This window comes from Salmo salar, chromosome ssa09 (genome assembly GCF_905237065.1).
Source record: "Salmo salar chromosome ssa09, Ssal_v3.1, whole genome shotgun sequence".
In the NCBI taxonomy this organism is placed as follows: Eukaryota; Metazoa; Chordata; class Actinopteri; order Salmoniformes; family Salmonidae; genus Salmo; species Salmo salar.
In genome coordinates, this window is record NC_059450.1 from 89,284,196 (window position 1) to 89,310,975 (window position 26,780).

Below are 26,780 nucleotides of genomic sequence, written 5' to 3' on the forward strand. Positions count from 1 at the left end.
ACAAAGGTCCTACAACCTGTAGGCTAGGCTAGGCTAGTCTTTGTGTCTGGCCCAATAACCTGTTTGTACATACTATAACAGAATAGTCCCCTTTCCTCTAGTACCTCTAAACTGGGAGACAGGAACAGCACCAACGTTGCCTTAGAACTAGTGGACTATTCTTACTGCTTTCCCCTATGTCTGTCTCTCACTCTGTCTGTCTGTCTGTCTGTCTGTCTGTCTGTCTGTCTGTCTGTCTGTCTGTCTGTCTGTCTGTCTGTCTGTCTGTCTGTCTGTCTGTCTGTCTGTCTCTCACTCTGTCTGTCTGTCTGTCTGTCTGTCTGTCTGTCTGTCTGTCTGTCTGTCTGTCTGTCTGTCTGTCTGTCTCTCACTCTGTCTGTCTGTCTCTTCAATTCAGTTTGCTTTATTGGCATGACATGAGAATGCACATATTGCCAAAGCTTACTTTGGTGATTTACAATATTAACATAATTAATAATCAATATTGTCAACGGGACAACAGTAACAACCATAATTAAACCATAAAATAACCATACATTGAACAATGAGCATAGAGGACATGTGCAGGTTGGTCGGTCTGTCAGACACTGTCCCTCAACTTATGGCAGGCAGGAATGTAGAGTGTTGCCAACCCACAGCTCTCTGCGTCCTCCCCCAATAGGACAGGTAGCCTATTCTCATCAGAGAGCTCTTTGAAACCTTGAACAAGGGTTTCGAATTTGGGGAAATGACATTAATTGTTTAAAATCTCTCTCTCTCTCTCTCTCTCTCTCTCTCTCTCTCTCTCTCTCTCTCTCTCTCTCTCTCTCTCTCTCTCTCATAATTAATACGTCGCTCTGGATAAGAGCGTCTGCTAAATGACGTAAATGTAAATGTAAATGTAGGTTGTTATGTAACAAATGCCATCAATAAGTTTGTGTGTGTCCGTCCCGTGTGCTCTCCGTCAGATAATCAATAGATGATTCCAGCCTGGTCATGGAGCCCTTCACCCTGGCTAACCCTCTGTCTCATTAGTACTGTTCTCTAGCGTCCAATAATTCAGTTGGATTCCACAGAGATCTAGTCAGCCTGGACCACAATGGTCAAATAGAACAAGGATCCATCAGTAATTGATTCGTTTTTTTGTTTGATTAATTCGTCAATGTCCCATGCACAGATAGAATGTGTGTGTGCTTCTTTTTCTATTCACAGCAGTGTGCCTCTCGTCTAGTCTGTGTTTACTTCAAATCAAATTTATTTATATAGCCCTTCGTACATCAGCTGATATCTCAAAGTGCTGTACAGAAACCCAGCCTAAAACCCCAAACAGCAAGCAATGCATGTGAAAGAAGCACGGTGGCTAGGAAAAACTCCCTAGGAAAAACTCCCTAGAAAGGCCAAAAACCTAGGAAGAAACCTAGAGAGGAACCAGGCTATGAGGGGTGGCCAGTCCTCTTCTGGCTGTGCAGGGTGGATATTATAACAGAACATGGTCAAGATGTTAAAATGTTCATAAATGACCAGCATGGTCAAATAATAATAATCATAGTAGTTGTCGAGGGTGCAACAAGGACGTCCGGTGAACAGGTCAGGGTTCCATAGCCGCAGGCAGAACAGTTGAAACTGGAGCAGCAGCACGGCCAGGTGGACTGGGGACAGCAAGGAGTCATCATACCAGGTAGTCCTGAGGCATGGTCCTAGGGCTCAGGTCCTCCGAGAGAAGAAAGAGAGAAAGAGAGAATTAGAGAGAGCATATTTAAATTCACACAGGACACCGGATAAGACAAGAGAAATACTCCAGATGTAACAGACTGACCCTAGCCCCCCGACACATAAACTACTGCAGCATAAATACTGGAGGCTGAGACAGGAGGGATCAGAAGACACTGTGGCCCCATCCGATGATACCCCGGACAGGGCCAAACAGGCAGGATATAACCCCACCCACTTTGCCAAAGCACAGCCCCCACACCACTAGAGGGATGTCTCCAACCACCAACTTACCGTCCTAAGACAAGGCCGAGTATAGCCCACAACGATCTCCGCCATGGCACAACCCAAGGGGGCGGGGCGCCAACCCAGACAGGAAGACCACGTCAGTGACTCAACCCACTCAAGTGACGCACCCCTCCCATGGACGGCATGGAAGAACACCAGTAAGCCAGTGACTCAGCCCCTGTAAAAGGGTTAGAGGCAGAGAATCCCAGTGGAAAGAGGGGAACCGGCAAGGCAGAGACAGCAAGGGCGGTTCGTTGCTCCAGCCTTTCCGTTCACCTTCACACTCCTGGGCCAGACTATACTTAATCATAGGACCTACTGAAGAGATAAGTCTTCAGTAAAGACTTAAAGGTTGAGACTGAGTCTGCGTCTCTCACATTGGTAGGCAGACCATTCCATAAAAATGGAGCTCTATAGGAGAAAGCCCTACCTCCAGCTGTTTGCTTAGAAATTCTAGGGACAATTAGGAGGCCTGCGTCTTGTGACCGTAGCGTACGTGTAGGTATGTACGGCAGGACCAAATCGGAAAGATAGGTAGGAGCAAGCCCATGTAATGCTTTGTAGGTTAGCAGTAAAACCTTGAAATCAGCCCTTGCCTTAACAGGAAGCCAGTGTAGGGAGGCTAGCACTGGAGTAATATGATCAAATTTTTGGGTTCTAGTCAGGATTCTAGCAGCCGTATTTATTTGTCAGATTAATTGTCAGATTCAACAGAAGATCTCTTTGTTTCTTGGGACCTAGAACAAGCATCTCTGTTTTGTCCGAGTTTAAAAGTAGAAAGTTTGCAGCCATCCACTTCTTTATGTCTGAAACACAGGCTTCTAGCGAGGGCAATTTTGGGGCTTCACCATGTTTCATTGAAATGTACAGCTGTGTGTCGTCCGCATAGCAGTGAAATTTAACATTATGTTTTCGAATGACATCCCCAAGAGGTAAAATATATAGTGAAAACAATAGTGGTCCTAAAACGGAACCTTGAGGAACACCGAAATTTACAATTGATTTGTCAGAAGACAAACCATTCACAGAGACAAACTGATATCTTTCCGACAGATAAGATCTAAACCAGGCCAGAACTTGTCCATGTAGACCAATTTGGGTTTCCAATCTCTCCAAAAGAATGTGGTGATCGATGGTATCAAAAGCGGCACTAAGATCTAGGAGCACGAGGACAGATACAGAGCCTCGGTCTGACGTCATTAAAAGGTCATTTACCACCTTCACAAGTGCAGTCTCAGTGCTATGATGGGGTCTAAAACCAGACTGAAGCGTTTCGTATACATTGTTTGTCTTCAGGAAGGCAGTGAGTTGCTGCGCAACAGCTTTTTCTAAAGTTTATGAGAGGAATGGAAGATTCGATAGTTTTTTATAATTTCTGCATCAAGAGAGGCTTTTTCAAGAGAGGCTTTATTACTGCCACTTTTAGTGAGCTTGGTACACATCCGGTGGATAGAGAGCTGTTTATTATGTTCAACATAGGAGGGCCAAGCACAGGAAGCAGCTCTTTCAGTAGTTTAGTTGGAATAGGGTCCAGTATGCAGCTTGAGGGTTTGGAGGCCATGATTATTTTCATCATTGTGTCAAGAGATATAGTACTAAAACACTTTAGTATCTCCCTTGATCCTAGGTCCTGGCAGAGTTGTGTAGACTCAGGACAATGGAGCTTTGGAGGAATACCCAGATTTAAAGAGGAGTCTGTAATTTGCTTTCTAATGATCATGATCTTTTCCTCAAAGAAGTTCATAAATGTATTACTGCTGAAGTGAAAGCCATCCTCCATTTGCGAAGGCTGCTTTTTAGTTAGCTTTGCGACAGTATCAAAAAGAAATTTCGGATTGTTCTTATTTTCCTCAATTAAGTTGGAAAAATAGGATGATCGAGCAGCAGTGAGGGCTCTTCGATACTGCACGGTACTGTCTTTCCAAGCTAGTCGGAAGACTTCCAGTTTGGTGTGGCGCCATTTCCGTTCCAATTTTCTGGAAGCTTGCTTCAGAGCTCGTGTATTTTCTGTATACCAGGGAGCTAGTTTCTTATGACAGATGTTTTTAGTTTTTAGGGGTGCAACTGCATCTAGAGTATTGCGCAAGGTTAAATTGAGTTCCTCGGTTAGGTGGTTAACTGATTTTTGTCCTCTGACGTCCTTGGGTAGGCAGATGGAGTCTGGAAGGGCATCAAGGAATCTTTGGGTTGTCTGAGAATTTATAGCACAACTTTTAATGCTCCTTGGTTGGGGTCTGAGTAGATTATTTGTTGCGATTGCAAACGTAATAAAATGGTGGTCCGATAGTCCAGGATTATGAGGAAAAACATTAAGATCCACAACATGTATTCCATGGGACAAAACTAGGTCCAGAGTATGACTGTGGCAGTGAGTAGGTCCAGAGACATGTTGGACAAAACCCACTGAGTCGATGATGGCTCCGAAAGCCTTTTGGAGTGGGTCTGTGGACTTTTCCATGTGAATGTTAAAGTCACCAAAAATTTGAATATTATCTGCTATGACTACAAGATCCGATAGGAATTCAGGGAACTCAGTGAGGAACACTGCATATGGCCCAGGAGGCCTGTAAACAGTAGCTATAAAAAGTGAGTGAGTAGGCTGCATAGATTTCATGACTAGAAGCTCAAAAGACGAAAACGATCAATGTTATTTTTTTTGTAAATTGAAATTTGCTATCGTAAATGTTAGCAACACCTCCGCCTTTGCCGGATGCACGGGGGGTATGGTCACTAGTGTAACCAGGGGGTGAGGCCTTATTTAACACAGTAAATTCATCAGGCTTAAGCCATGTTTCAGTCAGGCCAATCACATCAAGATTATGATCAGTGATTAGTTCATTGACTATAACTGCCTTGGAAGTGAGGGATCTAACATTAAGTAACCCAATTTTGAGATGTGAGGTATCACAATCTCTTTCAATAATGGCAGGAATGGAGGAGGTCTTTATACTAGTGAGATTGCTAAAGCGAACACCGCCATTTTTAATTTTGCCCAACCTAGATCGAGGCACAGACACGGTCTCAATGGGGAAAGCTGAGCTGACTACGCTGACTGTGCTAGTGGCAGACTCCACTAAGCTGGCAGGCTGGCTAACAGCCTGCTGCCTGGCCTGCACCCTATTTCATTATGGAGCTAGAGGAGTTAGAGCCCTGTCTATGTTCGTAGATAAGATGAGAGCACCCCTCCAGCTAGGATGGAGTCCGTCACTCCTCAACAGGCCAGGCTTGGTCCTGTTTGTGGGTGAGTACTTGTAAGTTCTCTCCAAGTTCTCCAGTACCATCTCATCTATCCAGTACCACCTCATCTCTCCAGTACCACCTCATCTCTTCAGGTTAATAGTTCCAGTACCACCTCATCTCATCTCATCTCTCAGGTCTCTCTTGGAAAAGAGATGTTATCTCAATGAGAAAAAACCTGTATAAATAAAGGTAAAATAAATAAAAAATCTCTCCAGTACCACCTCATCTATCCAGTACCACCTCATCTCTCCAGTACCACCTCATCTCTCCAGCAGAATTGTTCCAGTACCACCTAATCTCTCCAGCAGAATTATTCCAGCACCACCTAATCTCTGCAGTACCACCTGATCTCTTCAGGATAATAGTTCCAGTACCACCTCATCTCTCCAGCAGAATTGTTCCAGTAACACCTCATCTCTTCAGGGTAATAGTTCCAGTACCACCTCATCTCTCCAGCAGAATTGTTCCAGTACCACCTTATCTCTCCAGCAGAATATTTCCAGTACCACCTAATCTATCCAGTACCACCTCATCTCTTCAGGATAATAGTTCCAGTACCACCTCATCTCTCCAGCAGAAGAGTTCCAGTTTGGACTTGGACAAACCTTGCAATAGAGCCTGTATCTGGAGAATAGAAAATAATACTTATTTTTTCTAATTATAGGCTATAAGACATATTAAGCTTTGACAAAAAATCTGTTCTTAAACTGACCGTATTACACATTTGACAATACAATATTATACATTTAGAATTATGGGTCCTATTTTACGCAATATAGGCAATTTATTACATGACTTCGGTAAAATACAGACAGAAACCAAACTGTCATGTCATCCTTCACATTCAGTAAAATACAGACAGAAACCAAACTGTCATGTCATCCTTCACATTCAGTAAAATACAGACAGAAACCAAACTGTCATGTCATCCTTCACATTCAGTAAAATACAGACAGAAACCAAACGGTCATGTCATCCTTCACATTCAGTAAAAAGACAGAAAAAATGTCATCCTTCACATTCAATAAAATACAGACAGAAACCAAACTGTCATGTCATTTCAATTCAATAAAAAAGAAGAAACCAAACTGTCATGTCATCCTTCACATTCAGTAAAATACAGACAGAAACCAAACGGTCATGTCATCCTTCACATTCAGTAAAATACAGACAGAAACCAAACTGTCATGTCATCCTTCACATTCAATAAAATACAGACAGAAACCAAACTGTCATGTCATCCTTCACATTCAGTAAACTGAAGAATGTTTTATGACAGTATGTCTGTCTCTGTTTCCCTAATGGAACCCTATTCCGTATACAGTGCACTACTTCTGCTCAGAGCCCTATTATACTAAATAGGGAATATGGTGCCATTTGGGAGGCAGTTTCTGTATAATGATTAACCTGCTGATTAGAGGGTTACTGCTGTGTTGCCCTGCAGCACTATATAGCCAGGATACAGCCTCAGGTGCCCTGCAGCACTATACAGCCAGGATACAGCCTCAGGTGTCCTGCAGCACTATACAGCCAGGATACAGCCTCAGGTGCCCTGCAGCACTATACAGCCAGGATACAGCCTCAGGTGCCCTGCAGCACTATACAGCCAGGATACAGCCTCAGGTGTCCTGCAGCACTATACAGCCAGGATACAGCCTCAGGTGCCCTGCAGAACTATACAGCCAGGATACAGCCTCAGGTGCCCTGCAGCACTATACAGCCAGGATACAGCCTCAGGTGCCCTGAAGCACTATACAGCCTCAGGTGCCCTGCAGCACTATACAGCCAGGATACAGCCTCAGGTGCCCTGCAGCACTATACAGCCTCAGGTGCCCTGCAGCACTATACAGCCAGGATACAGCCTCAGGTACCCTGCAGCGCTATACAGCCAGGATACAGCCTCAGGTGCCCTGCAGCACTATACAGCCAGGATACAGCCTCAGGTACCCTGCAGCACTATACAGCCAGGATACAGCCTCAGGTGCCCTGCAGCACTATACAGCCAGGATACAGCCTCAGGTGCCCTGCAGCACTATACAGCCAGGATACAGCCTCAGGTGCCCTGCAGCACTATACAGCCTCAGGTGCCCTGCAGCACTATACAGCCAGGATACAGCCTCAGGTACCCTGCAGCACTATACAGCCAGGATACAGCCTCAGGTACCCTGCAGCACTATACAGCCAGGATACAGCCTCAGGTACCCTGCAGCACTATACAGCCAGGATACAGCCTCAGGTACTCTGCAGCACTATACAGCCAGGATACAGCCTCAGGTGCCCTGCAGCACTATACAGCCAGGATACAGCCTCAGGTACCCTGCAGCACTATACAGCTTCAGGTGCCCTGCAGCACTATACAGCCAGGATACAGCCTCAGGTACCCTGCAGCACTATACAGCTTCAGGTGCCCTGCAGCACTATACAGCTTCAGGTGCCCTGCAGCACTATACAGCCAGGATACAGCCTCAGGTACCCTGCAGCACTATACAGCTTCAGGTGCCCTGCAGCACTATACAGCCAATACGCTTGCTTTGAGGACAATACAGTGTCACTGACACAGCCCACTACCAAAGCCTGTGGGCTCTCCTTTGCTGTGGCCAATGTGAGTAAAACATTTAAACGTGTTAACCCTTGCAAGGCTGCTGGCACAGACGGCATCCCTAGTTGCGTCCTCAGAGCATGTGCAGACCAGCTAGCTGGTGTGTTTACGGACATATTCAACCAGTCCCTATCCCAGTCTGCTGTCCCCACTTGCTTCAAGATGGCCACCATTGTTCCTGTTCCCAAGAAAGCTAAGTTAACTGAACTAAATGACTATCGCCCCGTAGCACTCACTTCTGTCATTATGAAGTGCTTTGAGAGACTAGTCAAGGATCATATCACCTCCACCCTACCTGATACCCTAGACCCACTTCAATTTGCATACCGCCCCAATAGGTCCACAGACGACACAATCGCCATCACACCGCACACTGCCCTATCCCAGCTGGACAAGCGGAATACCTATGTAAGAATACTGTTCATTGACTACAGCTCAGCATTCAACACCATAGTACCCTCCAAGCTCATCATTAAGCTAGAGGCCCTGGGTCTCAACCCCACCCTGTGCAACTGGGTCCTGGACTTCCTGACGGGCCGCCCCCAGGTGGTGAGGGTAGGTAACAACATCTCCACCCCGCTGATCCTCAACACTGGGGCCCCACAAGGGTGCGTTCTCAGCCCTCTCCTGTACTCCCTGTTCACCCATGACTGCATGGCCATGCACGCCACCAACTCAATCATCAAGTTTGCAGACGACACTACAGTGGTAGGCCTAATTACCAACAACGACGAGACGGCCTACAGGGAGGAGGTGAGGGCCCTCGGAGTGTGGTGTCAGGAAAACAACCTCTCACTCAACGTCAACAAAACAAAGGAGATGATCATGGACTTCAGGAAACAGCAGAGGGAGCACCTCCCCCATCCACATCAACAGGACATTAGTGGAGAAGGTGGAAAGTTTTAAGTTCCTCAGCGTACACATCACAGACAAACTGAAATGGTCTACCCACACAGACAGCGTGGTGAAGAAGGCGCAACAGTGCCTTTCAACCTCAGGAGGCTGAAGAAATGTGGTTTGTCATCTAAAACACTCACAAACCTTTACAGATGCACAATCGAGACCATCCTGGTACGGCAATTGCGCCGCCCTCAACCGCAAGGCTCTCCAGAGGGTAGTGAGGTCTGCACAACACATCACTGGGAGCAAACTACCTGCCCTCCAGGACACCTACAGCACCCGATGTCACAGGAAGGCCAAAAATATCATCAAGGACAACAACCACCCGAGCCACTGCCTGTTCACCCCGCTACCATCCAGAAGGTGAGGTCAGTACAAGTGCATCAAAGCTGGGACCGAGAGACTGAAAACAGTTTCTATCTCAAGGCCATCTGTTACGAATCCCTTTGGTGCTGCAGTCTAGGGGGGATGGATACGAGACCCGTAACATATCTCATACAAATCATAACAGTGAAAAGTAACAGTGGGAACAAAAACCACCGACAACTTAAATTTACCGTTAAACACTAATGGTTTATTTTAAACACATGGTAACGGGGGGGGGGGCTGAGCTGGACCCAACGAAAGAAACAATAAATATCCCAAAACACCCCTAAGCTAGACTTGCCTGCTTCAATACAGCTAGCTAACTAACCAATAAAATACAGCGTGGGGTCCACCCAGTTCTAACTAGTCTTAGACAAGGTATTCCTACGGGTAATGTATGCCCATGGGCGACTTGGCTTGGTACCCCCTTTTCCACCATCAAACAAACAGAGAGAGAGATAGAGCTATTGAGAAAACAACTGACTGGGTTTTTAAACCAAGGGAAAGGGGATGTGATTGGGTAAGGGAAACAGAGCAGGTGTCTTCTGATTGGCGGCACCTGTGAATAGGGCAGAAGGAAAGGAAATACACACACAGGATACCTGTATCCGTAACACTCCCACCCTTAAAAGAACAACCCTATTAGGATTGCTACTAAAGTATTTACAATGAAGACCAACAAGATCAACAAACAAAGGCAACCTTACGAAACATACAAAAATCATTATTTTTACACACGAGAGAAAGCATCTGCTAACACATCTGCTAACACATTAACCCTTTTAGTGGCGGATCTCCAAATTATAATTCTGCACAATAAGCGGCCAACGCATAAGGTGCTGGTTCTGGTTGTACATACGGTGGAGAAACACTAAGGGGTTATGGTCCGTATATACCATCACTGGTAGGGCACTGGAACCTATATACACTTCAAAGTATTGCAGAGCTAACAACAAAGCTAGAGCTTCTTGTTCGATGGTTGCACATTTAGCCTGACATTTGTTACATTTTCGTGAAAAAAAACACACAGGACGATCCAGTCCACTCTTGTCCTGCTGTAGTAGAACAGCACCAGCACCTCTGGCACTAGCATCTACCTCAAGTTTAAACGGTCGTTCAACATCCAGAGCAGCAAGTACACGGGTATTACATAAGACTGCTTTAGCAGTATCAAAAGCTACCTTACAATCAGGGAACCACTCAAACGAGATTTCACTTTTTCTTTATGGGGTATTGTGTATAGATTGTTGAGGATTTTTTATTTATTTAACCAATTTTATAAAATGGCTGTAACATAACAAAATGTGGAACAAGTCAACAGGTCTGAATACTTTCCGAATGCACTGCACATCTGAGGGGACTAACTCTGACGCGGAGTAGCTATTTATGTTACTTAGGCCTAACAAGGTTCTCTGACATCACTTTTGCCACAGGAGAAAAGGTTATACTTCCAAATATATAAAGAGGAACATTTCCTGTACACCTCTAATGTGACATTCACTGTCATTAATCGCAGATACAGTATGTGATTGCCCCAGGTTGTGAGTGACAGCTGGCATCAGGAGTGGCCCTCTGGCCTTTCTGAGTCTAACCCCTGTGGACCCTCACTGTCTCAGGGCAAGCAGGCTGGCAGCAGGTGCCTGTGCATGTGTAGAGCGAGAGAGAGGAAGCGATTCCCCAAATCTTCCATAACAAAGCCATCACCTACAGAGAGATGAACCTGGAGAAGAGTCCCCTAAGCAAGCACAATTAGACCCAACCAAATCATGAGAAAACAAAAAGATACTTACTTGACACATTGGAAAGAATTAACAAAAACACTGAGCAAACTAGAATGCTATTTGGCAAAATACCAGACCAGAATACCTTTTATTATGTACAGACTCAGTGAGCATAGTCTTGCTGTTGAGAAAGGCCACCTCAGGCAGACATGGCTCTCAAGAGAAGACAGGCTATGTGCACACTGCCCACAAAATGAGATGGAAACTGAGCTGCACTTCCTAACCTCCTGCCAAATGTATGACCATATTAGAGACACATATTTCCCTCAGATTACACAGATCCACAAAGAATTCAAAAACAAATCCAATTTTGATCAAATCCCATATCTACTGGGTGAAATACCATCACAGCATATCTACTGGGTGTGCCATCACAGCAGCAAGATTTGTGACCTGTTGCCACAAGAAAAGGGCAATCAGTGGAAAACAAACACCATTGTAAATACAACCAATATTTATGTATATTTATTTTCCCGTTTGTTCTTTAATGATTTGCATATCTTTACAACACTGTACATAGCCTTAATATGACATTTGAATTGTCTCATTTCCTTTGGAACTTTTGTGAGTGTCATGTTTACTGTTCATTTTTTATTGTTTAATTCACTTTTGTTTATTTTCTATTTCACTTGCTTTGAAAATGTAAAACATATGTTCCCATGTCAATAAAGCCCTTTGAATTGAAGAGAGAGAGAAAGAGAGAGAAACCGAACCCAGCACAGCTCTAACTTGACTTAAACACCTTACGTTATATTACATATCAGCTTGTGTGGGGGTGTTTTAGATGTAAAACAACAAAGCAGACTATGCTACAGCATTACTGCATCTCTACTGTAACGTGTCTACCAGTAATGGAGGATCAGACTAGACATAGTTACCGCTGGATGTTGAAACCAGCCAGTGATAACATGAGGACTGTGGGGGTGGGGGGGTAATATTAAAGAGATGGTCATTATTACTGGCTCAGAACAATGTGTGTGTGTTTATACTCCCCTGATGTCTATGGCCTGAAGACTGGTTTAAGGGGTGTGTGTGTCTGTGGAATGGACGTGCCTGAGCTTGTGTTTTGTAAAGCATCTCTGGAATCTTCCTGTCCCCTTTCAGTCTGTCTCTCACACAGCAGTGACCTGGCTAGTAGTGGTGGACTTTCCCCAGTTCAAGTGCCTGTATAAGTGTATTAGTGGATGCTTTTTACACAGACAGAGACAGACAGACAGACGGACAGACGGACAGACGGACAGAGGGACAGAGGGACAGAGGGACAGAGGGACAGAGAGAGACCAGGTGCTTATAACCCAGGTGCTTGGTACAAACTTGTACAAGGTATGAATCCATACATGTCTAGCTGTACACTTTAGCCCACCAACTTAACATTCTGTTCAAGTTTGCCAACACCTTTGAATCAAAAAAACACAGTTTGCTACGAAGTTAATTGAAAGCTGTGTGTGTGTGTGTGTGTGTGGGTGTGTGTGTGTGTGTGAGAGAGTGAGAGAGAGAGAGAGAGAGAGAAAGCTACACTTCCTAACATCCTGCCAAATGTACAGTGGGGGGGAAAAAAGTATTTGAGCCCCTGCTGATTTTGTACGTTTGCCCACTGACAAAGAAAGGATCAGTCTATAATTTTAATCGTAGGTTTATTTGAACAGTGAGAGACAGAATAACAACAAAAATATCCAGAAAAACGCATGTCAGAAATTGTATACATTGATTTGCATTTAGATGAGGGAAATAAGTATTTGACCCCCTCTCAATCAGAAAGATTTCTGGCTCCCAGGTGTCTTTTATACAGGTAACGAGCTGAGATTAGGAGCACACTCTTAAAGGGAGTGCTCCTAACCGCAGCTTGTTACCTGTAAAAAAGACACCTGTCCACAGAAGCAATCAATCAATCAGATTCCAAACTCTCCACCATGGCCAAGACCAAAGAGCTCTCCAAGGATGTCAGGGACAAGATTGTAGACCTACACAAGGCTGGAATGGGCTACAAGACCATCGCCAAGCAGCTTGGTGAGAAGGTGACAACATTTGGTGCGATTATTCGCAAATGGAAGAAACACAAAAGAACTGTCAATATCCCTCGGCCTGGGGCTCCATGCAAGATCTCACCTCGTGGAGATGCAATGATCATGAGAATGGTGTGGAATCAGCCCAGAACTAGGATCGTGTCAATGATCTCAAGGCAGCTGGGACCATAGTCACCAAGAAAACAATTGGTAACACACTACGCCGTGAAGGACTGAAATCCTGCAGCGCCCGCAAGATCCCCCTGCTCAAGAATACATATACATGCCCGTCTGAAGTTTGCCAATGAACATCTGAATGATTCAGAGGACAACTGGTGAAAGTGTTGTGGTCAGATGAGACAAAAATGGAGCTCTTTGGCATCAACTCAACTGTCCGTGTTTGGAGGAGGAGGAATGCTGCCTATGACCCCAAGAACACCATCTCCACCGTCAAACATGGAGGTGGAAACATTATGCTTTGGGGGTGTTTTTCTGCTAAGGGGACAGGACAACTTCAACGCATCAAAGGACGGGGCCATGTACCGTGAAATCTTGGGTGAGAACCTCCTTCCCTCAGCCAGGGCATTGAAAATGGGTCGTGGATGGGTATTCCAGCATGACAATGACCCAAAACACACGGCCAAGGCAACAAAGGAGTGGCTCAAGAAGAAGCACATTAAGGTCCTGGAGTGGCCTAGCCAGTCTCCAGACCTTAATCCCATAGAAAATCTGTGGAGGGAGCTGAAGGTTCGAGTTGCCAAACGTCAGCCTCGAAACCTTAATGACTTGGAGAAGATCTGTAAAGAGGAGTGGGACAAAATCCCTCCTGAGATGTGTGCAAACCTGGTGGCCAACTACAAGAAACGTCTGACCTCTGTGATTGCCAACTCGGGTTTTGCCACCAAGTACTAAGTCATGTTTTGCAGAGGGGTCAAATACTTATTTCCCTCATTAAAATGCAAATCATTTTATAACATTTTTGACATGTGTTTTTCTGGATTTTTTGTTGTTGTTATTCTGCCTCTCACTGTTCAAATAAACCTACCATTAAAATTATAGACTGATCATTTCTTTGTAAGTGGGCAAACGTACAAAATAAGCAGGGGATCAAATACTCCCCCCCCGTATGACCACGTTAGAGATACATAGATCACACAGCCCCACAAAGAATTTGAAAACAAATCAAACATTGCTAAACTCCCATATCTGTTAGTTGAAATACTGCAGTGTGCAGTCACAGCAGAAAGATTTGTGGCCCGTTGCCATGAGAAAAGGGCAACCAGTGAAGAACAAACACCATTGTAAATACAAACACACACACACACCTGTTTTATTTATTTCCCCTTTCATACTTAATCTACTTGAACAACACTACATAGCCAATTATATAACATTTGAAATGTCTATATTATTTAAAACGTTTTGTGAGTATAATGTTTACTGATGTTCCATTTTGCCAATGTAAACATATGTTTCCCATGTCAATAAAGCCCTTTGAATTGGATAGAGTGAGACAGAGAGAGAGAGAGTCAGTGATTGTGTATCAAGGCCTATGCTAGGCTGTAAATCTGCCCAGGTCAATCAAGTAGAAGCCAACTACTGAAAACAACTGGACGGAACATTTTCTCCAGTCCACTCAGATTTGTGGCCAAGGCTTAAAAGGATTTTTACCCTACCATCTACCCCCTTCAAGTTATTGCATCAGTAGACATCAGTAATGCACACACACACAAACACACACACACACTCCACTCAATGAGCACAGGGCTTGGATCATTACTTACCTCGGTATTGACATTCTACACCTGGTGGCTTTTCCAATAGTTTCAGTCTGAGGAGATTTCACAGCTTCTCCCTCCATCTACCCCACTCTCTTTCTCTCTCTTCCTCCATCGATTTGGCTAATTTAAAAAGTAACTAATTGTAAGAAAAAAAGGCCTATACAGTGCATTTGGAAAGTATTCAGACCCCTTGACTTTTTCCACATTTTGTTACGTTAAAAAACTTCTTCAGGATCGGTGTCCCGTCCACGGGACAGTTGAGCTAACGTAGGCTAATGTGATTAGCATGAGGTTGTAAGTAGCAAGAAAATTTCCCAGGACATAGACATATCTGATATTGGCAGAAAACTTAAATTCTTGTTAATCTAACTGCACTGTCCAATTTACAGTAGCTATTACAGTGAACGAATACCATGCTATTGTTTGAGGAGAGTGCACAATTTTGAACATGAAAAGCTATTAATAAACAAGTTAGGCACATTTGGGCAGTCTTGATATACAATTTTGAACAGAAATGCAATGGTTCAATGGATCAGTCTAAAACTGTGCACATACAGTGCTGCCATCTAGTGGCCAAATTCGAAATTGCACCTGGGCTGGAATAATAGATTATGGCCTTTCTCTTGCGTTTCAAAGATGATGGTAAAAAAAAATACAGTTGTTTCTTTCTTTGGATTATCTTTTACCAGATATATTGTGTTATATTCTCCTACATTCCTTTCACATTTCCACAAACTTCAAAGTGCTTCCTTTCAAATGGGACCAATAATATGCATATCCTTGCTTCAAGGCCTGAGCTACAGGCAGTTAGATTTGGGTATGTCATTTTAGGCGGAAATTGAAAATAAGGGGCGGATCCTTAAGAGGATTTATTAATGGAGTAAATAAAAAAAATCCTTATCAATCTTCACACAATACCCCATAATGACAAAGAGAAAACAGTTTTTTAGAAAAAACAGAAATACCTTATTTACATAAGTATTCAGACCCTTTGCTATGAGACTCGAAATTGAGCTCAGGTGCATCCTGTTTTCATTGATCATCCTTGAGATATTTCTAGAACTGGATTGGAGTCCACTTGTGGTAAATTCAATTGATTGGACATGATTTGGAAAGGCACACACCTGTCTGTATTAGGGCTGACCCCAATTAGTCGATTGATCAATTGTTTGGTCGTTAGGCTGCTGGTTGACCAAAATTGTTTTAGTTGAGCAGTAACAAATGTGTATAATAGTGCCCATCTCAGTGAACTGATCCATTGTGGAGGCCAAGACTAAAAGCCAAGTTATGCTTGATCCGAAAACGGTTGAAGGCTTCATATGGAGGATGTGACGCAAATGCCTCCAGGGGCATTCAGAGGCCAAATTGAGCTCCGTACTGCATCGCCATGCGCCTCCCAAATGTTGTAATAATGTGGAGGGCTCTGTATAGCTCTGCATTGACATGGTTGGTTTATGGTAGGTGGGGGCGGTACATCCTGGTCCTGTGTTGCTCAGTCGGTAGAGCATGGTGTTTGCAACGCCAGGGTTGTGGGTTCGATTCCCACGGGGGACCAGTATGAAAAAATAAAAATTATGAAATGTATGCATTCACTACTGTAAGTTGCTCTGGATAAGAGTGTCTGCTAAATGACTAAAATGTAAAACATAAACTCACTTCCTTGATAAAAGCTCTGTGATGCAACAAGTATGAATGCCCTGACTTCTGCTGAGGCCGTATTACCGTAAATGCTGCAGATGTCGAATTGACGATGCACAATGCACTTCTCTCTCCACAATGTGCTCTCTCCTGTCAATTGGTGCACATTAATTGTTTCCGTTTGTTTGTTAGTGTCTATCAATTCTCCATTACGTACACTACTGTGCAAAAGTTTGGGGTCACATAGAAATGTCCTTGTTTTTGAAAGAAAAGTCCATCAAAATAACATCAAATTGTAACATAGGTTGTGCACTGGCAGCGTCATTAAAAAGTACCCACAAAACACCAGTCTCAACCGTGAAGAGGTGACTCCGGGATGCTGGCCTTCTAGGCAGAGTTGCAAAGAAAAAGCCATATCTCAGACTGGCCAATAAAAAGAAAAGATTAAGATGGGCAAAAGAACACAAACACTGGACAGAGGAACTCTGCCTAGAAGGCCAGCATCCTAGAGTCGCCTCTTCACTGTTGACGTTGAGACTATTTAATGAAGCTGCCAGTTGAGGACTTGTGAGGCGTCTGTTTCTCAAACTAGACACTCTAATGTACATGTCCTCTTGCTCAGTTGTGCACCGGGGCCTGCCACTCCCCTTTCTATTCTGGTTAGAGACAGTTTGTGCTGTCCTGTGAAGGGAGTAGTACACAGCCTTGTACGAGATCTTCAGTTTCTTGGCAATTTCTCAGAACAAGAATAGACTGACGAGTTTCAGAAGAAAGTTCTTTGTTTCTGGCCATTTTGAGCCTCTAATCAAATCCACAAATACTGATGCTCCAGATACTCAACTTGTCTAAAGAAGGACAGTTTTATTGCTTCTTTAATCAGCAAAACCGTTTTCAGCTGTGCTAACATAATTGCAAAATGGTTTTCTAATGATCAATTAGCCTTTTAAAATGATAAACTTGGATTAGCTAACACAACGTGCCATTGGAACACAGGAGTGATGGTTGATGATAATGGGCCTCTGTACGCCTATGTAGATATTCCATCAAAAATCTGCCGTTTCCAGTCTACACTGTATTTCTGATCAATTTGATGTCATTTTAATGGACAAATAATGTGCTTTTCTTTCAAAAACAAGGAAATGTCTAAGTGACCCCAAACTTTTGAATGGTAGTGTATATCACCTGTAGTACATTTACCATGAATTCCTATTTCTCATCTAGAATGTTTGTTACTTTGGTTACGGTAATTTCTGTTACTGCATTCAATATTATTATTCCAGTCTTCCTGTTATCACTGTAGGAGTGGACACATTGTTTGCAGAGTGCACAGCCTATGTTAGTTACACTTGTGAGAAACAAGTTTTGGTTGATTTCATTCCATTTACGAGTTTTGGCAATTTAGTCATTGTCTTTTGTTTGGAGAGCTTATATCAATGTTGAGTAAGGACGCGCACGCATAGAAATAGGCTTATAGGCTACCTGGCCTGCGTGGAAATGTAGTCATAGAAATGTGCCCATTTGGGGATCTGATTGGCTTTAACACACCACCACTAATGACATGTCCCCCCCACATTCTGAAGTTGCATTTTCGCTAGTACCAGCTTCAGGCAAAGCAGACCTAAGTTAATAGTTGAGACAATGTTTCAAGTTCGTTGCAGACAAGCCATGTGTAGCCAATGTGATTTATAGGATATTTATTTTTATCAAGATATTTTCTACCTGCGGCTGCAATGTTTTAATGTGTTGGCTTTATGTAGGCTATTTTTACATAGTTGGCAATGGCAATAGAAGTTACATTTTAGGTTCATCATTTTCATTTCGATTTGAAAAGAATTTTGATTAAGCACATGACAATGATTTTTAGATATGAAGACGTTATAATATATTAATTGAAGCTGTTTCACGGAAATGTACATATGAAAACCATAAATGGCATGCATATCTGGAGAAATGGTAAGATAAATTGGCATTCCACATGAGAAAAGTTGCCGACTCCTCATGTAGCCTATTACCGGCAACTTCAGCAGAGTAATGGCAGAATCTGTGAAAGCCAGCAGGAGTGGGAGGAGAATAGTTGTGTCAGGGTACGTTTTTTTTCTTCTGGTTATCTAGATCTCTGGCACCCTCTTGAGGCATTTGTCTTATTTCATCAAACTATAAGCTTAAAGCATCAGACAAGCTCACATACATAGGGTGTCTATATAAGGAAAAATACACGTAAAAAAATTCTGACCAATCAGTTGAAATTGGTTGAAAGAACAGATGTCTTTTGGTCGACCAATAATTTTTTTTACAGCCCAAGTCTATATAATTTCCCACAGTTGGCAGTGCATGTCAGAGCAAAAACCAAGCCAGGAGGTCGAAGGAATTGTCCATAAAGCTCCGAGACAGGATTGTGTCAAGGATACCAAAACATTTCTGCAGCATTGAAGGTCCCAAAGAACACAGTGGCCTCCATCATTCCTAAATGGAAGAAGTTTGGAACCACCAAGACACTTCCTAGTGCTGGCCCCCCGGCCAAACTGAGCAATCGGGGAGAAGGGCCTTGGTCAGGGAAGTGACCAAGAACCCGACAGAAGATACTCCTCAGTAAAAGGCACATGACAGCCCGCTTTCAGACAATGAGAAACAAGATTCTCTTGTCTGATGAAACCAAGATTGAACTCTTTGGCCTGAATTACCAAGCATCACATCTGGGGGAAACCAGGCACCGCTCAGCACCTGGCCAATACCATCCTTACGGTGAAGCATGGTGATGGCAGCATCATGCTGTGGGGATGTGTTTTTAGCAGCAGGGACTAGGAAACTAGTCAGGATCGAGGGAAAGATGAATGGAGCAAAGTACAGAGAGATCCTTGATGAAAACCCGCTCCAGAGCGCTCAGGACCTCAGACTGGGGCGAAGGTTCACCTTCCGACAGGACAACAACCCTAAGTATACAGCCAAGACAAGGCAGAAGAGAGGCTTCGGGTCAAAACATGACACATGGAAGCTACTGGTCACCAGATGACTCTGATAGAACAGACAATGTGTCAGTATCGTCAGAACGAATGAGCAAGTGCAGGAGCTACTTGTTCATCAGTTTAGGGTTAAGGTTAGGGGTTAGGGTTAGTGGTTGAAACTGCATGATAGCGGATGAAGGTCGTAGTAGTCAGAGTGGAATGTTTTAGGGAAGGGAAATACTTAGGCTAGCTAGCTCATTAATATAAACATGAGCTTTCCGAATCTCTCTCGCTTTGATCTCCCTCTGGCTGAGAGCCTTCAGCGATACAGCTATAGTGGCTTTCTCTTCTCTCTCTTTCTCTCTGTCTCACTCTCCCTCCCTCTTTCTTTCTCTCTCTCTCTCTCTCTCTCTCTCTCTCTCTCTCTCTCTCTCTCTCTCTCTCTCTCTCTCTCTCTCTCTCTCTCTTGCTCTCTCCCGCTTTCTCTCTTTTTCTCTCTTTCTCTCGCTTTCTCTCTATTTTTTCTTTCTTTCTCTCTGTCTCGCTGTCACTCTCTCTCTCTGTCTCTGTCTCTTTCTCTCACCATTTACATAACTATTGAGGCCACCAATTGAGGCCACCAGTACATCACTTGATAAATGTTGATTACACTGGGGGGAAACATGGGAAATGTTGAAGTAGCTGCTCCCTACCTAGCCAGACACAGAGTACTGTGTGTGTGCATGTGCACATACACACTAGAGCTGGGCGATAGGAACAGAAGTCCATATTGTGATAAATTGCTTGAATTGATGATAAATAGAATGAAAAGTTTATAACATTAATGTGCACAACAGTTTAAAACAATGTGCACAACAGTTTATAACATGAATGTGCACCACAGTTTATAACATTAATGTGCACCACAGTTTATAACATTAATGTGCACCACAGTTTGTAACTGTAATGTGCACCACAGTTTATAACATTAATGTGCACCACAGTTTATAACATTAATGTGCACCACAGTTTGTAACTGTAATGTGCACCACAGTTTATAACATTAATGTGCACCACAGTTTATAACATTATTAATGTGCACCACAGTTTGTAACTGCAATGTGCACCACAGTTTATAACATGAATGTGCACCACAGTTTGTAACTGTAATGTGCACCACAGTTTATAACACTAATGTGCACCACAGTTTGTAACTGTAATGTGCACCACAGTTTATAACATTAATGTGCACCACAGTTTATAACATTAATGTGCACCACAGTTTGTAACTGTAATGTGCACCACAGTTTGTAACTGTAATGTGCACCACAGTTTATAACATTAATGTGCACCACAGTTTGTAACTGTAATGTGCACCACAGTTTATAACATTAATGTGCACCACAGTTTATAACATTAATGTGCACCACAGTTTGTAACTGTAATGTGCACCACAGTTTTTCCTTTAAACTGCTATTACTCGTTTTATGGTTGTAGCCATCAATTGTTCCATTAACTATCACCCATATTAGCAAACTTATTTCATTTCAAACTTCTCATTTCTCTAGTATAGGCTACTTATCGTAATGATATCAGATAAATGCCTAAGCGATACACACACACACACATGCACACACAGGTGATGACAGAGAAGTGGCACATGTCAAGTCATGCCCTGAGAGAGGAGATATAAAGATAGATAGGGAAAAAGACAGGAGGAGTTTGACTAGAATTCACATCAACAACAGACTAGTAACTAGGGTAAAGGCTATGGAGAAATACTGAGGAAGACAGAGGGAACGGGACCACCAAATAAAGAATCATGATACTAGTTATTGTGGTTTATTAACCACTAGAGATCAGGAGTTAAGTGATCAGAGGAAGACAGACAGAGAGCTGAATACTGTAAACATTCAAATAAAGTGTGGACTTGGTCTTGGATATGATGGTTCATGATGCCATAGAGATAAGATATTACAGCTAGAAGGTGAATAGGAGGTTATCATGGTGATGATGGTTCGTGTTGCCATAGAGATAAGATATTACAGTTAGAAGGTGAATAGGAAGTTATCATGGTGATGATGGTTCATGATGCCATAGAGATAAGATATTACAACTAGAAGGTGAATAGGAGGTTATCATGGTGATGATGGTTCATGATGCCAAATATATTTTTCTCAACATCTTTCTTCCTCTCTCCTTTGCTCTCTTCCTCTACCTCAAGAGTTCCCCATGTGGCCACCCTGTCCTGTAACCAATGGCAACATCGGTCCAGACCCTTCCTCTGAGCCGTGACAGCAGCAAGACATTCCGTGACCCCTACTCAACCCCTACCCGGCCCACCGCCCTACTGGCCCGGTGCAGTATGGGTAGTGTAGGCAGCCTAGTAGAGCGCCCGGACGCGTCCCCAGCTAAAGGCAGCCGGGCCGGGCCCCAGGTGGGACCCAGACAGACCAACAGGTTATTAAAGAAAGGCTTCAACCAGAGAGAGCTGCTCAACTACCTCAACATCACCAGGTTAGTGAGCTCTTTGATAGGCACAAAATGGCTGCCATGTTTCATTACCCAGATGGGTGCTACATTAGAGAGTATGTATTCTCTATGTATTCCATAAAGTGCAGACAAAGCGGTAAAGAGTTGTCTGTTTTAAATAGAAGGCATTAATGATGCTCTTGGGTAATAACATCACCTGTTGTTCCATAGCAGTGTTGTTAATGCTGCTGCCAGGTGGGTGCCACACATAGTGAGCTGGTAGGAGGTGTGACTCCTACCATTCTGAAAGTATTCATACCCCTTGACCTATTCCACATTTTGTTACATTACAACCTTATTCTAAAATTGATTAAATTGTTTTTTCCCCTCATCAATCTGCACACAATACCCCAAAATATCAAAGCAAAAACTGTTTTGTAGAAATGTTTGCAAAAGTACAGTACCAATCAAAAGTTTGGACACTCCTACTAATTAAAGTTTTTTTTATATATATCCTGTTGAAAAACAAATGATAGTCCCACTAAGCGCAAACCAGATGGGATGGCGTATCGCTGCACAATGCTGTGGTAGCCATGCTGGTTAAGTGTGCCTTGAATTCTAAATAAATCACTGACAGTGTCACCAGCAAAGCACCCCCACACCATCACTCCACCATGCTTCACGTTGGGAACTACACATGCAGAGATCATCCGTTCACCTGCGTCTCACAAAACACATGGCTGTTGGAACCAAAAATCAGATTTCCACTGGTCTAATGTCCATTGCTCGTGTTTCTTGGCACAAGCAAGTTTCTTCTTCTAATTGGTGTCCTTTAGTAGTGTTTTTTTGCAGCAATTTGACCATGATGGCCTGATTCACACAGTCTCCTCTGAATAGTTTATTTTGAGATGTGTCTGTTACTTGAACTCTGTGAAGCATTTATTTGGGCTGCAATTTCTGAGGCTGGTGACTTATCCTCTGCAGCAGATGTCCCTCTGGGTCTTCCTTTCCTGTGGTGGTCCTCATGAGAGCCAGTTTCATCATAGCGCTTGATGGTTTTTGCTACTGCACTTGAAGAAACTTTCAAAGTTCTTGACATTTTTCGGACTGACTGACCTTCATGTCTTAAAGTAATGATGGACTGTCGTTTCTCTTTGCTTATTTGAGCTGCTCTTGCAACAATATGGACTTGGTCTTTTACCAAATAGGGCTATCTTCTGTATACCACCCCTACCTTGTCACAATACAACTGATTGGCTCAAACGCATTAAGAAGGAAATAAATTCCACAAATTAACTTTTAACAAGGCACACCTGTTAATTGAAATGCATTCCAGGTGACTACCTCATGAAGCTGGTTGAGAGAATTCCAAGAATGTGCAAAGCTGTCATCAAGGCAAAGGGTGGCTACTTTGAAGAATCTCAAATATAAAAGATATTTGTTTAACATTTTTTTGGGTTACTTCATGATTCTATATGTGTTATTTCATAGTTTTGATGTCTTCGCTATTATTCTACAATGTAGAAAACAGTAGAAATTAAGAAAAACCCTTGAATGGGTACTGTTGGTGTGTCCAAATCTTTTTATTAGTACTGTATTGTCACGGTTGACTGAAGGATCGGACCAAAACGCAGCGTGGTTGTAGTTCCACATTTTATTAAATCCGTGAAACTTATGAAACACACAAAATAACTGAATATACAAAACAACAAACTGTGACGCAGAGAGAAACAAACACTACTCAAAAGATAATAACCCACAAAACAGGAAGAGAAAAACCCCTACTTAAATATGATCTCCAATCAGAGGCAACGAGGATCAGCTGCCTCCAATTGGAGATCAACCCAAACAACCTCAACATAGAAATAGAAAAACTAGAACTTAAACATTGAAATAGAAAACATAGAAAAACCCAAAACACCCCCTGTCACGCCCTGACCTACTCTACCATAGAAAATAACCACTTACTATGGTCAGGACGTGACATGTATAGAAAAATAAAATAAAATATGACATTTACATAAGTATTCAGACCCTTTACTCAGTACCTTGTTGAAGCACCTTTGACAGCGATTACCGCCTCGAGTCTTCTTAGGTATGACACTAAAAGACTGGCCCACCTGCATTTGGGGAGTTTCTCCAATTCTTCTCTGCAGATCCTCTCAAGCTCTGTCAAGTTGGATGGGGACTGTTGCTCCACAGCTATTTTTAGGTCTCTCCAGAGAAGTTCAATCCGGCTCAAGTCCGGTCACTAGCTTGGCCACTCAAAGACATTCAGAGATTTGTCCCAAAGCCACTCCTGCATTGTGCTGGTAGAGTGCTTAGGGTCGTTGTCCTGTTGGAAGGTGAACCTTCCAGGTCTTGAGCGCTCTGGAGCGGGTTTTCATCAAGGATCTCTCAGTACTTTGCTTCGTTCATCTATCCCTCGAGCCTGACTGGTCTCCAAGTCCCTGCCGCTGAAAAACATCCCCACCGCATGATGCTTCCACCACCATGCTTCACTGTAGAGATGGTGACAGGTTTCCTCAGGACGTGAGGCTTGGCAATCAGGCCAAATAGTTCAATCTTGGTTTCATCACACCAGAGAATATTGTTTCTTATGGTCTGAGAGTCTTTAGGTGCCTTTTGGCAAATTCCAACGGGCTGTCATGTGCATTTTACTGAGGAGTGGCTTACATCTGGCCACTCTACCATAAAAGCCTGATTGGTAAAGTGCTGCAGAGATGGTTGTCCTTCTGGAAGATTTCCACAGAGGAAGTCTGGAGCTCTGTCAGAGTGACCATCGGGTTTTTGGTCACTTCCCTGACCAAGGCCCTTTTCCCCCGATTGCTGAACTCTAGGAAGAGTTTTGGTGGTTCCAAACTTCTTCCATTTAAGAATGATGGAGGCCACTGTGTTCTTGGGGACCTTCAATGCTGCAGAAATGTTTTGGTACCCTTCCCCAGATCTGTGCCTCAACACAATCCTGTCTCCGAGCTCTACGGACAATTACTTCAATCTCATGGCTTTGTTTTTGCTCACACTGTCAACTGTGGGACCTTATATAGACAAGTGTGTGCCTTTCCAAATCATGTCCGATCAATTGAATTCACCACAGGGGGACTCCAATCAAGATGTAGAAACATCTCAAGGATGATCAATGGAAACAGGATGCACCTGAGCTCAATTTTGAGTCTCATAGCAAAGGGTCTGAATACTTAAGTAAATAACCTGTTTTTGCTTTGTCATTATGGGGTATTGTGTGTAGATTGATGAGGAACATTTTTTATTTAATCAATTTTAGAAGAAGGCTATAATGTAACAAAATGTGAAAAAAGTCAAGTGGTCTGAATACTTTCTGAATGTAGTGTATTTGCGAAGTAAGCTGTTACATTTTACATTTTAGTCATTTAGCAGACGCTCTTATCCAGAGCGACTTACAGTAGTGAATGCATACATTACATACATTTCAATTCATACATTTTTTTTTCTCCCCGTACTGGCCCCCCGTGGGAATCAAACCCACAACCCTGGCGTTGCAAACACCATTGCAAACACCATGCTCTACCAACTGAGCCACAATGTAAAGTTGTAAATCTAGATGAAATAGTACAGTACAGTACAGTACAGTGAAATGCCTTTCTTGCAAACTCGAATAGAAATATAAATAATTTTCATAACAAGCTGTTATCAATTGACTTGATTGGTTATCAATTGACTTGAAGCCTGAATGAAAACCTTTATAATGATTCCCACCAGGAAAGAGGCCAAAGCGGGTAGTGGCCCAGGCAGCAGTAGGAAGGACATCTTCTCCAGCATGCAGTCCATGAAGAGAGAGCATGGACATGAGGAGGAACACATCAAGCTCTACTACAAAGACGGAACTGAGGTGGACGTGTCAAAGGACTCACTGCCCATTGGAGGGAAATATGAGAAGGTGAGAAGAACACCTGGTTATGGGACAACATATAGGGGTGATATCCCTGGGACAACATATAGGGGTGATATCCCTGGGACAACATATAGGGGTGATATCCCTGGGACAACATATAGGGATGATATCCCTGGGACAACATATAGGGGTGATATCCCTGGGACAACATATAGGGATGATATCCCTGGGACAACATATAGGGGTGATATCCCTGGGACAACATATAGGGGTGATATCCCTGGGACAACATATAGGGATGATATCCCTGGGACAACATATAGGGGTGATATCCCTGGGACAACATATAGGGATGATATCCCTGGGACAACATATAGGGATGATATCCCTGGGACAACATATAGGGGTGATATCCCTGGGACAACATAGAGGGATGATATCCCTGGGACAACATACTGTCTAGGGATGATTTCCCTGGGACAATATATAGGGATGATATCCCTGGGACAACATATCGGGGTGATATCCCAGGGACAACATATAGGAATGATATATCTGGGACAACATATAGGGGTTATATCCCTGGGACAACATATTGGGATGATATCCCTGGGACAACATATAGGGATGATATCCCTGGGACAACATATAAGGATGATACCCCTGTGACAACATATAGGGCTGATATTCCTGGGACAACATATAGGGATATCTCTGGGACAACATATAGGGGTGATATTCCTTGGACAAATACTAAAGCCAACATGTCTCTTACAGAGAACGTCCTTTAATACTCTAAAGCCAACATGTCTCTGACAGAGAACGTCCTTTAATACTCTAAAGCCAACATGTCTCTCAGACAGAGAACGTCCTTTAATACTCTAAAGCCAACATGTCTCTCTGACAGAGATTGTCCTTTAATACTCTAAAGCCAACATGTCTCTGACAGAGAACGTCCTTTAATACTCTAAAGCCAACATGTCTCTGACAGAGATTGTCCTTTAATACTCTAAAGCCAACATGTCTCTCTGACAGAGAATGTCCTTTAATACTCTAAAGCCAACATGTCTCTGACAGAGAACGTCATTTAATACTCTAAAGCCAACATGTCTCTCAGACAGAGAATGTCCTTTAATACTCTAAAGCCAACATGTCTCTGACAGAGAACGTCCTTTAATACTCTAAAGCCAACATGTCTCTCAGACAGAGAATGTCCTTTAATATTCTAAAG

General features: G+C 43.2%; 1 protein-coding gene across 1 annotated transcript in view; it reads left to right on the plus strand.

The window, feature by feature from the left end:
* LOC106612138 (NEDD4-binding protein 3-A) overlaps positions 1-26,780 on the plus strand; it is a 78,383-nt gene that overhangs the window by 26,083 nt on the left and 25,520 nt on the right. Inside the window, exons 2-3 of the mRNA XM_014213044.2 lie at positions 21,433-21,723; positions 25,417-25,594. Of these exons, the coding sequence (XP_014068519.2) occupies positions 21,464-21,723; positions 25,417-25,594 (438 nt within the window). The 5' untranslated portion in view covers positions 21,433-21,463. The remainder of the gene's footprint in view (positions 1-21,432; positions 21,724-25,416; positions 25,595-26,780) is intronic.